Genomic DNA, 15,024 nt, shown 5'->3' with positions numbered 1-15,024 from the left:
AGAAGATGGCTGTGCCTGTGATCATGAGCGGAGAACAACAGAACCCGGTTGGGGTGTGCTTTCTGAATGGCTTGGCAGGTCCACTCCAGGGTCAGGTGGCTCCTTCTGTCTCCTCAGTTCCCACAATTCTAAATCATGCCTCAGCAAAATTACCAGCTATTCAAGTTTTAGACATTCAGTTCACCCCCAAATGCACAAAACTGTGAATATTAAATCCATTACTAATTAAAGTCTACTATATGCTCAGTTTTTTTGATGATGTCCTGGAAGGTGACACTATCTCCCACAAAATATTAGAATACCGTGTTGAGTGAACACAGTGCTTGGAGAGGTGCATGTCAATCCTGAGAATGCACCCTGAATTAAACCCTCCCTGAAAGTGGTTATTTTGTATGTCACACTCCTAATGCCCATCTGATTTGATCCTGTAGCGTTTGAAAAGACAAACCTGGAACGGGTTTTTCTCATTTCAAAATTACAGTGTAAGTGAGTTTTGAGGAAGCTTAAAGCAAGTAAGAAACACACACCTGAGTGTTACCGGTAGGAAAGTTTTTGATTCCTCTCTCTCCTTTTCTGTCACACACGTGTGTACACACACTCACCACTCACCCATGGAGCGATGCGTGGGCTCTCTTCCCTCCCTGGTCTCCCAGTCACTTTTCTGGCTCTTCCCCAGGGCCAGAGAAATGTCTGGGGCACTCTAGACTGCACAGCTGGTGACTGCGGAGTGAAGACATGGGGACTGTGCTGCAGCAGTGGTCAATGAGAATTTTAAAAAATGGAGTTGTTCCAAGAGGCTGCTTATCTGAAATTGAGTGGCATTACCAATATTACTGAAATCAAGTTGGTGGATTAGAAATGTAGTTCAGGTTTAGACTTCATTGGAATTTAGGTCAACCTCAAACAATATATGGTAAGAAAAAAAATCTCACTTTCCCCAGGGGCCACAAAGGACACCACCTTTCTTCAAGTGACTAGTGGAACTAGTGGGTTATAAAATTGAGACTGTCATGGACCCTTAAAATTGCATGTGACTAAAATACCCTACTCAATCTAATGATTTTAACCCAAAAGGTAGTATTTATTGGAAGGATGATGGATAGCTCACAAACTGAAGAAATAACTGCAGAGAGGAGGAAGCTCCAGTCCCCAAAGGTGGAATCAGAAAATTCTCAAGCTCTGCCTCTCATTTCTTTTTCCCTCGTTGGTCCCGGTTTCACTTTCTTAGGCATTCCTCCAGAGTGGGAACTTGCCCATTAACTCTAAGGCCACATTCTTACAGTGCTGGGAACACAAAGGAAAAGAAAAAGAGAAAAAGAGGCTTCCCTGTCAGCTTCATCCAGAAAACCTTTGGGCAAGGCCTCTTGGTCTGGCTTTGCTCATTGGCCTGGTCACTGTAGCTAGAGAACGGTGGTGCTATGTTTACCCCAGGCCAAGATTGAGTCATGTGACTATGCATGTACCAGAAGGAGGAGCGGAAGGGGTGCTGACCAGACAAAGAAAGAAAGAGCCCTGAGACACATTTCAAATATACCAAATCATAACTTGATGCTTGGCAATGTACTTATGTCACAGAGTTAAATATTCCTCACACACACAAGGGTTCCATGCCTCTCCTCATCTAATCTACAATTGGTTATGCAATTATTTTTTGCCCATAAAAACATTCAAAATTACTTAAGGCCTGCTCATAATTATTTTATTTCTTCAGCTTCAGTACAGTGTAACATTTGTGGTGGATATTATGGTTGGCTCTCTCAGTACATTGTCCAACCTCTTTTGAGAATTCTTCTCTCCACTGCAGTCTGGAAAGCAAATTCTTTACTTCTCGAACTCCCTTGCTCCTAGGTTCTGGAATGACTTAGGCTTTGCCAAACAGAAGCACTGGTGGGAAACTTGAACTTGAACTGAGTTAAGTGGAGAAAGAGGCAGGGCTTGGACTATTTGTTTTGTTTGGACAGACTGTAGCATCCATGGCTAGGTCTGGAGCCAGCATCTGTGACAGCATCTGCTCAACTTAGCAGATTGCTTCTGGGTCACGGCAAGAGAAGCAGCTCCGCTGGTGGCTGAGTTCTACATTGTGGCTTTGGGATCTGTTCCTGGAAGCTTCCACTAGCACGTGTTTTTTAAGCCGACCCATTGATTATGTACGTCATTTTAATAGCCTGCAATAAATCCTCTTCTGATTAAATGGCTTGAGTGAATTCTGTTCTCTGTGATTGCATCCTGACTGACACAACATAGAAATTACTTTTGAAAAATGTCACTGGCCTCTTTATTTTTCTTTGCCATTTTTGTAATTACATGCACACAAAACATAAAGTGAGGTTGGCATTATTTGTTGCATTCAATGAACAGATGAGTTGTTCAGATTGACAATATCAGGTAAACTCTAACATAAATAATTTAGGCTTAGGTCTTGATTTTTAAGAAATTGACATGATTCTTCTAAATGTATTTGTGGGATTGCCTTTAAACAATAGATCCTTACTGAATGTGATATTTTACATTTTTACTAGAACTTATGGATTTCTCTTGTGTGTTATAGATAATTTATATATAACTAAATCATGATATTCCTTTAGATAAATGGGCAATGAGTGTAAACATATAACTCTTCAAAAGAGGAAATAAGGAAAAACATCCAATCAATGTATCAGTGTGTGTTTTCAGTCTTATTAGTAATGAAAGAAATGCAAATTTCAAACAAAGGCATGTGTTATGGTGATTTACCTCTTAATGAAATGAGCGAAGGGAGATCAGCAGGAATACAGGACGCTGGCTAGAGAGCAGTGGACAGCCCCTCACATACAGAGAAGGGCAGGGAGGGCAGGGCCCTGGGTTCTGTGAGACTGTAAGAACTGGAGACAAGCTCAGGTTACCTTAGGTGGCAGGAATTTATCGAATAGCTGTCTGACGAGGGAGGAAAAACAGGAAATGTAATCAGTACTGAAGTCACCCAGCATGTTCTACAGGGTCCAGCAGTCCTAGTGGTCTGACAGCAATTGCAGTTGCTTGGTAAGAACTTTAGTTGTTCACACAGAAGCTGGGATCCAATGCTTCCTCCTCTAGTGTCATGATGGTGACTCAGGACTTTCTAAAGCCGGACTCCAACTGCCTGAATCAAGAAAGGAGTTCATTCGTTCTTGACTGGAAAGTTCAAGGGCAGGGCTTGCTCAGAATAGCTCCTCCATGGGGTTATTTTCTCTGTCTCTGTCTTTCTTTGTCTCCTCTGCTTTCCAATGAATTGACTGAACTTCAGAGCAGGCTCTCCCCATGTGGTAGCCCCTGGTGGGCTCATTACCATCTCAAATCCTCAGTTTCCTCATTCTGGAAAAATGGGGCTGTAAGCCACTTATAAGATCCAATGAGATAGAGTATACACATGCTAAGTGAAATAAGCCAGGTAGTGAAAGACAAACAGCATATAATCTCACCTATAAGTGGAACCTAATCAACAAAACAAACAAGGGAGCAAAATATAACCAGAGACATTGAAATAAAGAACAAACTGACAGTGACCAGAGGGGAGGTGGCAGAGGGAAGGGGGACTACAGTGGAAAGAAGGAAAAAGATCAAGGAATATGAATAAGGGACCCATGGACAAGAACAATGATGGGGGATTGAATGTGGGAGGGGGGGTGAGCAGGGCAGGGGAGAGCAAAATGGGGGAAAAATGGGGACAACTGTAATTGAACAATAATAAAAAAAATTTTAAACCCACAATGTTTCAGGGGAATTGTGTAGTTGTTATGAGCTCAGTGGTTTGCTTTAAAACATTCATTCTTTTAACTTGGCATTTATACCATCTTCCCTAGTTCAGATTATTAATAAAATGATACAGATTTTATTGATAGGACTGTCCTGTGATTTGGCACATAGGGTAAAAAATATCATTCTCTTTACTAAGAATATCAAGAATGAGGGGCATTGCTATTTCTTCATATGTTGACATCTTAGAAACTGAATTCTGCGTTCCTAGGAGCCATTGGAGGTATCTCAGGGATCACAGTGTATTGCGGGGAGGTGCTGGGGGGCAGCCGGCAAGGACTGAATGAGCAGGGCTGTCCCGCTTGATCAGAGCAGCCCCACTTGTGTGTTTTCTACATCGTGATTTTAGGTAAGATTTTACATCAGAAAGGAGGGTAGGAATATCAAAATGGCAGCAAAGAGAAGAAATGAGCCAAATGAAGACTGAACTCATTCAGACAGAACAAAATTAAACACCACTTGATCAAATCTGGAATCTGATATTAAGAAATTGATTAGTTATAGCCCAAAGTTGTTCATGCTTAACTGTCTTAAGCCCAAAGTGGTAGACTTCCTCTTTCTCTTTGCTCACACCTGGGACTAAGGATTCTGGGAAGGCTTGGAAATGGAAGAGCTCAACTGACCCACTTACACTTGTGCATAGTTTTGTCCAGTGAAATGTGAGTGGAGGTAATGTGTGTTATTCAGTGCTGAAGTGATGAAAAGCTGATGCCTCATTCTCTGGACTTTCTCTTTTCCTGCCATGGTGATCTAGAAGGCCAAATGATGATGAGCTTCTGTCACCTTGAGTCTCCAGTGGCTGCACAGGGCACTGGACCCTGCCTACCTACAAGGGCTGTGTACCCTGAGTGAGCAAGAAGTCTTTCTATTCTGAAACTTAGGGTTGCTATGTTACAGTAGCATGACCTAACATCCATGGAAAAGAAATCTGGCAACTCTAGGAAGATTTTTCAGGATATGAAATTCCAAGGGGCTGGATGGAAATGGATGAAACTAGGAGTGTCAAGTGAAATGGGGGTGAAGCGAAGAGGGAGAGCAAGTAAAGGAACAGCTAGCTGAGGAAGCTGTGTGATTTAGTGGAAAAAGCATGCACTTTGGAGTCAAATAGATCTACCTAGTATTCAAATTTAAGTTTCACTTTTTATTTTTTCTTTCCTTTTGACCAGGTTGCCAACCTCTCTCTCTTTTCTTGCCTATAAAACAGAATAACTACACTACATGATTAGTGAAAAGATTAAATTATATACATCTATGCCTATGGTTAGTACTTAGCAGAGACTCTCACAGTTGTTAAGTAATCAATAAACTTAGGGCCCTTTCTGTTAGTTCACTTTCCTCAAATACTATTTCTAAACTTGGTAGTTGCTAAGTTTTGACTTCACAGCGGGAACACCCTCAAGTGTAAAGTCCTCACTGCAAGGTCTGTGTCCCTTGTATCCCTGCAAGAGCTTTGATATTAGGAGAAAATGCTGCCAAAGCCTCTGTCTTACGGCTTTATTTGTAGTACACTTGGATTCTGAAGAGGGAATCGCGGCCTGTGTAATGGAGTTTAAAGTCTGAGCAAGGGAGAGCTTGTGAGAGAACAGTCTAGAGTCCGGTGGCAGTGTTCTCCTCACTGACCTTTCAGCTCCCTTCTGCCAGGTTCCTATAAAGCCGCCCCCTGTTCCTGCCCTCTCAGTTGTCATTTATAGCAGCCTTCATTCAGTTTGTTTGGTGCATGCAGCTCTTTCCATCCTGACCTTCAAGGAATATTTTAAATAAGATGTATTCAAAACCAAAGAGGAGCCATCGCATTAAAAAATATGAATATAAAAGCAAAGGGATACATGAGTTAACTGGACAAGAAACTTGCTGCTGAGGCAAACCGGGATCACTCACTGACACTGGGAGGCCTTTGAGGCTGCGGCTGCGCGCTGACCCCTTCTGCCCGCACTGTGAAATTACCTGGTCTGAAAGCTCTGTCTCTTCTTGAATGTAGTTTTCAACTTCCCTTGATGCCATCCTGGTTGGACGTGGGGACCGGTGTTAATTTTATACTACCAAATGTCCTTGACTATGGAGAATATGCAGAACAAAAAATATTTTTAGAAAGTATGCACAAGGCTAAGGCTAGAGAAAAATAGTTGAGATTGACTGTTCCAGTGACTTGAACACTAATTCCGAAAGTGAAGAGGCTGAGACGGAAGTGAGAGAAGCCTGAGTGTCACGAGAAGAAGGTCCCAGGGATCCTGCAGTACCGCGGCCTCACCAACTGGTAGCACTCGTTCAGTGTGGGCCTTTGTGACTTCATTTACCCTCAGCTGTCTAAAGATGGACGTTTTTTCAGGGGAAATTTCATTCAGGCTTAATGTTCTAAGGGAGGGTAGAATGATTATTTGATTTTAAAAAGCAAGGGGGAATGTTTTAATGTGGGGAGCAGCAAATCTTTGGGGCCCAAGACCACCTGGGTAGAGGTGGGGAAGTTTCAAGGAGCCATCTACATCTCCTTTTCTGAGGCGTCTCCTAGTGGAATCCCTCTCCACCCAGAGCCCAGAGGGTTCAGCATTTTGCAGCAAAGAGCCGTTCTGCCCATTTGTAGAGACAAGATGATGGACACCCCTTGAGTCCAACCGGGGCGGAGCCCACCCAGGCTTGGTGAAGTCTCTCCCATCCAGCCTGAGTCTCGGGCGGCAGCAAGTACCTGCTCTGTCCTGGTACCCCCACCGCGGCGGGGCCGGTGGTTGCTAAGGAGAAACAACACCTCCAAAGACACCCGCAGAGGAAATAATTCGTGCTCAGACACGAGTGCTCCTCTCGCCCCATCCCCCCTTGTACTGCAACCTTTCTGCTTCTCTGGCTTGCATTTGTTAAGTCCCCCTTGGGACCCGTGGTATCCCTCGCGCGACCCCACTTGTGGGTGTCCCCTTTCCCAGCTTCCGCATCAGTCCGGGGCTCCCTCGCACCCATGGCCAGCTTTCGGCCCACGAGCCCCTCGCGCAGCCTGCCGCTCCCTAGGCTCTACTTTCACTTTCGCTCTCGAGGCAAAAGCTGGCGGCGGCGGCAGCGCGAGGGTGAGCCGGTGTGTCCGAGACCCGCAGGTACACGGTGAGGCCCGCGGAGAGGGGGCTGCGCGGCTGGAGAAGGGCTGGATCCCTAGGTCCTCCCGGTGCCTCCCGAGAAGGCCCTAGGGCCTCGGGCGGGGGGGGGGGAGGGGGGAGGCACGCCGGGGTCCTGCGACGCGGCGCGGGGTTAGTACTGGAGCCTGGGCCCGAGTCTGACGGGAGGGGGCCCGGCCGGGGTCCTTCCCCACTCGGAGAAAGCGAGGGGCGCGGGGCTGGCGCGCCTACTCCGCGTGCTGCCGGCGCTTTGCCGCCGCGGGGCGGGCGGGAGCCTGCTTGCGCGCGCCGCCTCACGCCTGAGCTCCTGCCAGCCCCTCCGTCCACCCGGCCCGGAGGGAGAAGTGAGTGGGTGGCGGGGTTAGAGCTCCAAGGGCACCTTGCGGATAGTGGCCAGAGAAACGAACCTGGCCTTGACTTTCATACTGGGCTCGGGGGTGGGCGGCTGGAATTTGCGCCTAAAGGTCCCAAGTGTCAATTCTCTCCGAGCTTCTGTACGTCTTACCGGCGATTGTCCTCACTTAGCTCCACCTCTAACCCGGTTCCATTCAGATCCCGCTCTCCTTTTGAGCCAATTCATGTTTCCTGTGCGGGTGCCTCACAGAGTAACTCGCCAGGTGGGCCTGCAAGTTAATTTCATGAGGAAGGAGAACAGCAGACGACACTTCCTTACAGTTTTCATAGAGATTCCGTGTGTAGGCCAGGTCCTGAAAGAAACGCTCTCTCAACTTAACTTAGCACGTGGTCAACGATTAAAATACTTTTTAAAATTGACCAGAGTTGTCTGTTTTCCTAAGGAGTTGGAGTTGTACTAATATCCAGCGTATTTGCAGGTAAGCCTGAAAAAAAAAAAACAACAGAAAAAAATCTAATGCGTTAAGGACAAAAAGTCAAACTAATTAAACATTTTTATTATTTACCTGCAGTGAGAAGTCATTATCAGGGCTTGTTAATTCCTTTGTTCAGAGCACAGGAAAGAAAGTCCATCACCTCTCTAATGATCGATTTCACACTCCATAGTGTCCCAATAAAGGGAAGGGTGAGGTAATCCAGAATCAGCTACCCCATGCTTACTGTGTGAGTAGGAAAAGGCAGAATCGCCAAAGGCAGCCTAAATAAAGTTCCCAAAGTATCTGGAACTCAAACCAAGTGACTGTAAGTAAAGTTAGGTACTCTGTTACTGCTGCACTTTCACTGACCACATTGACTATGAAAGATCAGGTGCCAGAGAAAAATATTTTTTAAAACCCGAAGGGAGTACAGTCAAGTACAGGAAAGTCCTTTAAACCCTTATCCCTGTGCTCTAAATCTGTGTATTCAACTGCCCCCTTTGGATATCACATAGACATCACAAATTAAGCAAACTAAAATAAGAACCTTTGATTCCTCCCCTCCCTTTTAAATCTATTCCACCTCTCGTCTTCTCTGTCTCAGTAAAGGGCACCGATGATCTCTCATGTTCATTCTAGAAACCTGACAGCAATTCTAATGCATCCTTCCCCTTACCCCTCACTTAGGATGATGAATCCATTCATTTCCCAGTGTCTGTGTTTCTCTCCTCTCCCTCACCCCTCTTCCTCCCTTTGCCAACACCACCCCAGTGTGGCACACTAGCTTAGTTTGTCTAGATTACTTATTAACTGGTCTCGTGGCCTTCATTCTTGCTCCTTTCCAGTCCTCCCTGCTTCACACAGCAACCAGAGTAATTTTCTTAAAGTATGAATTAGATCCTAAAGCCTCCTAGCTCAAAACCCAGTGTCCTCTCATTGCTCTTAGGCTAGCATCCCAAATCCTTAAGTCTATGAGGCTGTGTAGTGGTCTGGCCCCTGCCCACCTATCCAAGGCACATCTTTCCTGCCACATTCTGTGTGCTCCAGGTTCACTGGCCTTTATCAGCAGCAGTCTACTTCCTTTAAGCCTGCAGACAGGATTGCTGTCCCCCCTGTTGGGGAAACTCTCCCGCTCTTTTCTCAGCTAACATGAATTTGTCCTTTAAATCTCAGCTAAAAGTGTCAGAAGGCCCCAATGTAAATTAGTCTTCCCTGTTATTCTCTTTCACTACCTGTGTGAGCTTGTCAGCTTGTTAACCCCTCCCCCCTTTGAGGTCAGGGACCTGTGCTATCTTGCTCTGCTAGTGGTCTGAAAACCCCCCAACATGACATATAATAGGCCCTGAATAAATATTTCTGCAACGAGTGATTGACAATATTTTAACTCATTTAATCTTTACCACTATCTGTGAGAGAAGTGTTCATCTCATATTACACATGAAGAACATGAAACTGGGATTAAGTCACCTGTCCAAGGTCATGCAGTATGTGGCAGAGCAAGACCTCAAAGCCAGGTTTCCTTTTCTGACTGTAAGCCGTATGTATATGTATGTATGTATGTACAATTAATATGCCTATAATTATATCTGTATGTATTCTGACATTTAAGCTGTCCGTATTCCATGCTCCATTTTGGTTTCCTGGCATTGCCTCCTCCTCGGGACACAGCCGTGTTCTCTTTGATTCCCTCCCCTCATGGACACAACCCTGTGAAGCCTTTGATATGAGTTCTCACTGCCAACAGCCTTACCAGCCCATGGGCCTTGCTGTCGGCTCAGAACCATTTGGGATTTTTAGATTTCCTCTCAGCTGTTGGAGAACACTCAGGGACTTCCAGAGTCCTCACATGCCAGAACTTGAACTTTTCACTGTACTCTCTACCATCTTACGTCACTGGCTAAACGCACTAAGCTACTGCCATCGGAAATTCCAAATGGAAGCCTCACATGTGTTCCCTTTACTTCTCCAACTTCAAGGGAAATCCATCGTTCTCCTCCTGCCCTGGGAGGTAGGGACAAGAACGCTTTACCATTTCGGCATTTAACTTTTATTAATTTTCAAATTGCGCCAATCCTCGCATCCTTAATTAGGTTCCTAGCAAAAAAACAAACACCCCCCCCCAACAACAATAACAACCAGAACTGTTCTTTTTGTTCACATCTCTCTTCTGTCTTACTTGGTGGTGCCTTTTGAACTGGAATTATGGTGTCTCTGTGGTTGACTACCTCTGCTGTGTTGTCCTTTCTGTGTAGCCTGCAAATCCACTCCATGGGGAAGGGGAGGTAGGTGCCTCTAACTGTTTTTGATAAGGGAACAGGGTGGAAAGTGAGGGGTGGGAGAAAGCCTTCAGTGACTACACTCAACTAGTATCCCTGCAGGTAGGGCTCAAGGGATAAGACCAAGGTTTGGAAAGGATTATCCAGGAGCTTTTCAACCTAGCTCTTCAACAGAATTTCTGGGAAGTTTAAAAGAATTCTGATTGCCTTCACTTCATCACCATAAATTCCAGTTTAATTATTCTAGATAGGGATCTAGTCAAGAGTTATTTTAAAAGTCTCCAAGCCGATCTTAATATGCAACCAGAGTTGAAAACCACTGAATGTAGGGAGAATCTCATGCATCACGATCATTTCAAGGGATCCACAGTGCAGCATTACCACTTTTCTCATCTGATCCAAATGGGTGACAAAGGAGTTGGAAGGAATTAGGGCCAATTACCTGGGCTCACCTGGCAGAGACCCCTCCTGCTAAGCACCCATTACAGACACATCTTTGTCTAAGACAGAGAAAGAAGTATGCTGGGTTCTCAGAGCCTGGGTTGCCAACTCCCCTGTGATTCCCCAGTCAGGGCACATGACTGGGTTGCGGGCCAGGTCCTCAGTAGGGGCACACCAGAGGCAACCACACATTGATGTTTCTCTCCCTCTCTTTCTCCTTCACTTCCGTTCTCTCTAAAACTAAATAAATAAAATCTTTATAATATAATAATCATTCTCCACTAAATTCTCCTCGGGCTCCCTCGGTCCACATCGATTGACTAAATAACCCTCTACTTTCTCCCATTGTGCTTTAGCTCCCGCCCCGGCTTACTCCATCTTCAATGAACACTTAATGCCTCCCTTCATTTCCAAATCTGACCTGATCTTTCAGACCACCCTCAAAAGCTGGTCTTGCAGGGAAGCATCCCAGAGTCCCTGCAGCCAAGCTACTCTCTTTCTTCAGAAACATCATTCCATTCTTCCCCAGCACCCTCTTTTATTATTCTTATAGGGCTCCACACTTTCTGCTGTGTTTCATTATTTGTGTACAAATGTTTCTGCCTTTCCAGGTTTTGAAGTTTTGGGTTGTGGGATTATGTCTTGTGTATTATCATATTCCACACTGTGCTCGGCACATGGCCTTCTACGTAACAGGCATTCAACACATATCTGTTGGGTTGATTGTAAGAGAGAATCCAGGTGACAGGTGTGTTTATTATACACTATGGTGAAAATCACCATAAACTCTTTAAGTAATTCCCAGATACATAACTATTCAGTTAACTTTCAGCATGACAATTTGATACAGATCCAATGTTATTAAAGGTTACTGTTATGGATACTTGCTTTCTTCCTCTTGCTACTCAGTCTCTATATCTTCCTGTGCTTCTTGTGTTTTATAGAGTCTCTGCTTTGTAAGCTTTGTGAGAAAAGGCTTGTCTCTCACTGCAGAAGCTGCAAAGTCCTGATTCTTGCTTTCTCCACCTCCTTGCCTGGTACTGTGGGTACCTCACTTCTGCTCCGACAATTGCAGTTGGAAGTTAGGACTCGGAAGCTGAAACAAGTCACAACTACAGGGGTAGTGGAGAACTCACTGTAGTGGTAGCTGCTGCTGTGTCAAGCATCTGACCTCCAGGGCAATAGGGCATCTTCCTCCAAGGCCCAGTGTGGGTGAGAAGTGGTCGTCTGGTCAGATGTTCCTCTGATGTGGTCCTGGCTGTTCGTCTTTGCCATTTTATGAGCCTGGTTTCCGAAATGTCCTGGCAACTGTGCAACCTATTTAGTGAGGTCAGGATCCTCAGCCAGAGCTTGTTCTGTTGCTTTCAACCAAGAACACTTCTGATAAAATTAATTTAAACTTTGAAAACCAGAGGATGCCTTTGAGTAGGTGTTAATGACTATTGCTAACCCTAAATTTTTTTTCTATGAATCAGTAACATCAGAAAGGTAGTTTTAGTTTTAGAAAAAGACCTAGTACTTTTGAAAGTCTATATCTACATTTGCCAGTTCTGGGTGGATACATTCTGAAATCATGCTGTCCTGATAATATTTTAGTAACTTTTTTTCTGCTTTTTTTTAGGGAAGCTTGAGCAAAGAAGATGATATCTCTGTCCAGCAAATGGCCACTTGGAACTGTGTCATTTCTATCTCTCTCACTGTTGATTCTCTTAATTGGGTCAACCCCTTCCTGGTGTCAGAGTAGTGAAGCTACATCTCCAAAAGCTAGTAATGGGACACCGTTTCCTTGGAATGAAGTGAGACTTCCTGAGTACATCATCCCAGTTCATTATGATCTCATGATCCATGCAAATCTCACCACTCTGACTTTCGAGGGGACCACGGCCATAGACATCACTGCCAGCCAGCCCACCACTGCCATCATCCTGCATAGTAACCGCCTGCAAATATCTAAGGCCACCCTCAGGAAGGGAGCTGGAGCGAGGCAGTCCGAAGAGCCGCTGAGAGTCCTGGAGCACCTGCCTCATGAGCAAATCGCACTTCTGGCTCCCAAGCCTCTGGTTGCTGGGCTCCCATACACGGTTGTCATTGATTATGCCGGCAATCTTTCTGAGAGCTTCCATGGGTTTTATAAAAGCACCTACAGAACCAAGGAAGGGGAAGTGAGGTATTTTCTTCTGTTTTTTTTTTAAGCTTCAAGTGCTGCCCACACAAAACTTACTATTTCAAATGGATTGTCTTACAAAATTTCCTTGACTGTTGAATTCTTTCTTTGGTTTGGCTTTTGCATCCTCTAGGTAGAGTTAAAATGACAATAGTTTGTTTTCTTTGTTTTTTGGATCTCATTCTTCATTGTGTTTTAACCAGTTTTCTTGCTTTCAGCTCTATCGGTGTAATTACCTATTTGTTTATTTAATTAGATTTCTTGGACAGTATAAACATCTTTAATTTTCTTGGCCTATGTATTAGTTTTCTAGGGCTACTATAACAAAGTACCATATATTAGGTGGCTTAAAACAACAGTTCATTCTCTCACAGTTCTGGAGGCTGGGAGTCCAAATCAGGGCGTCAGGGTGCCTGTGCCCCCAGTGTCTGAGGAGAGCTCTTCCTCGCCTCTTCCTTGCTTGTGGTGGCCCTTGAGCCTCAGTGTTCCTTGGATTATAGCTCCTCTGGGCTGATCTCTGCCTCTGTTATCACACAGACATTCTCCAATTTTCCCTCTTCTTATAAGGACCCCAGTCATACAGGATCGGGCCAAACCTGATGGCCTCATATTAACATGAGTATATCTGCAAAGACCCCATTTTCAAATAAAGTCACATTCACAGATAGTAGGAATTAAGACTTCAAAATACCTTTTTAGAGGACACAATTCAACCCACAACAGTCTATAAGAGGGGATACTTTCTTCTCAGTTCAAACTTCACAGGGATCCTCATCTGCCTTGCTTTAGTTCTGTTTTTAAGGATGTAATTTATTTTGGGAGATTTTATACTAAATTTTAAAATGAAGTTTTACTCATCAATAGATTATACTACCTTACTTTTCTGATTATATATATATGTGTGTGTATGTATATGTATATACATATGCATGTATATACGTGTGTGTATAGAGAGAGAGAGAAAAAATCAGGTGCTACCAAAAAAAACTTTTAAGAAAGTAAAATTTATCCCAATCACAGCTCTTAGAGATAACCACTACTTCTACTTTAGGGAAACATCCTTCTAAACTTCTCTCTGATTATGCATATACATTATTTTATGTAAGTGGAGCAACATTATATTTTCTGTTTTAGAAGAGAGTTCTTTAAATATGTTGAGAAGGTGTTTTATATGAATGCCTTATCACTATACATCATTTTAATGCCTATTAAAATGTATGTTTGTGCACTGATTTATTTAACTACTCCTTTATTGACGGAGATTATGTTGTTTCCAACTTTACAGCATCAGCAACACTTGGATGAACATCTTTGTAAATTATGTTTTTGGAATAAATACCTAGAATTAAAATTGTTAAGTCAACGGGTCTATAGATTTTTTATTCTTTTGCCATACTCCTCACCTCTAACCAATCCTGTGTATCAGAAATCTCTTTAGAGCACAGGTGGCAAACACAAGGCCCAAGGGCCAAATCCGGTCCTCCACCTTGTTTTATTTGGCCCGGCACCTTGTTTCTACCCAGAGGCACTGTTGAGCTCTCGCTTAACTGTTACGGAGTAGTCACATTTATACAGTCCTAACATTACATTCGGCCCTTTGAAGGTGACTGGGAGGCTGATGTGGCCCCCAGTGAAAATGAGTTTGATATCCCTGCTGTAGAGCCAAAAAGTCAATAGATATCTCCATTTGACTTAAATTACATTGACAATTGAAGAAGTTGAGCAACTTTTTGATATATTTACTATTTGTAGGTTTTTCTTTTGTGAATTGCCTATTTATAACCTGTGTCTTCTGTTGACTTGGTTGCTGGGTATATTCTTGTTCATTTTAAGAGCTCTTTATATATGAAGGCTATTGACTCTTTGTCAAATACCTTTCAATCAATTTTCCCAAGTTTTACTTGTCTTTTCACTTACTTTGTGATAGCTTTTGTAATATAAAAGATTTTTTGTTAGTAAAAACCATCAATCTTATGGTAATATTGGAAATTAGAATACACGCATGCACACACACACACCTTTTAGAATCCCTGTGCCTCATGCTATGTCCTTTTTCTCACTTGCTTAATATTAGGGTGCTGGCATCAACACAGTTTGAACCCACTGCAGCCCGAATGGCCTTCCCCTGCTTTGATGAGCCTGCCTTCAAAGCGAGTTTCTCAATCAAGATCAGAAGGGAACCAAGGCACCTCGCCATCTCCAATATGCCCTTGGTGAGTCTGAACTCCTTTTCATCTATTGTAAAAACCAGAAAGCCCATTGCTTCACTGTGACTTGCATTACTCCGATGATAGTAATTATTCAGGTCACCCATTTTGTTTGTTTTATTGCCTAACAGACAGCTAACATTTTTTTTCATTTTCAAACTATGCTTTTGTTTCAAGCAACAATTTATTTGTAGTGCTAGAAAAAAAATTGTTCCTTAAAACATGGAACATTTTGGTAAG

The 15,024-nt window shown here is 43.7% G+C and overlaps 1 protein-coding gene and 1 long non-coding RNA gene across 3 annotated transcripts in view; one reads left to right on the top strand and one right to left on the bottom strand.

The window, feature by feature from the left end:
* Positions 1–793: 793 nt before the first annotated feature.
* Positions 794–3,459, bottom strand: LOC118499491. Its single transcript, XR_004901988.1, has 2 exons — positions 2,734–3,459; positions 794–2,230 (listed from the first exon to the last, which is right to left on the bottom strand). It is a non-coding gene; the product is annotated as an uncharacterized LOC118499491 (long non-coding RNA).
* A 3,163-nt stretch (positions 3,460–6,622) lies between these two features.
* Positions 6,623–15,024, top strand: part of ERAP1 (endoplasmic reticulum aminopeptidase 1) — a 32,882-nt gene continuing 24,480 nt past the window's right edge. Inside the window, exons 1-4 of one of the 2 annotated variants that reach the window (XM_036020567.1) lie at positions 6,623–6,848; positions 11,358–11,518; positions 12,035–12,580; positions 14,652–14,790. In XM_036020567.1, coding sequence (XP_035876460.1) covers positions 12,054–12,580; positions 14,652–14,790 — 666 coding nt within the window. In that variant the 5' untranslated portion in view covers positions 6,623–6,848; positions 11,358–11,518; positions 12,035–12,053. The remainder of the gene's footprint in view (positions 6,849–11,357; positions 11,519–12,034; positions 12,581–14,651; positions 14,791–15,024) is intronic. The other variant, XM_028508192.2, reaches the window with a different exon arrangement.

Source organism: Phyllostomus discolor, chromosome 3 (assembly GCF_004126475.2).
Source record: "Phyllostomus discolor isolate MPI-MPIP mPhyDis1 chromosome 3, mPhyDis1.pri.v3, whole genome shotgun sequence".
In the NCBI taxonomy this organism is placed as follows: domain Eukaryota; kingdom Metazoa; phylum Chordata; class Mammalia; order Chiroptera; family Phyllostomidae; genus Phyllostomus; species Phyllostomus discolor.
Note: the sequence above shows the minus strand (reverse complement) of the source record. Positions and strands in the feature narration are given on the sequence as shown.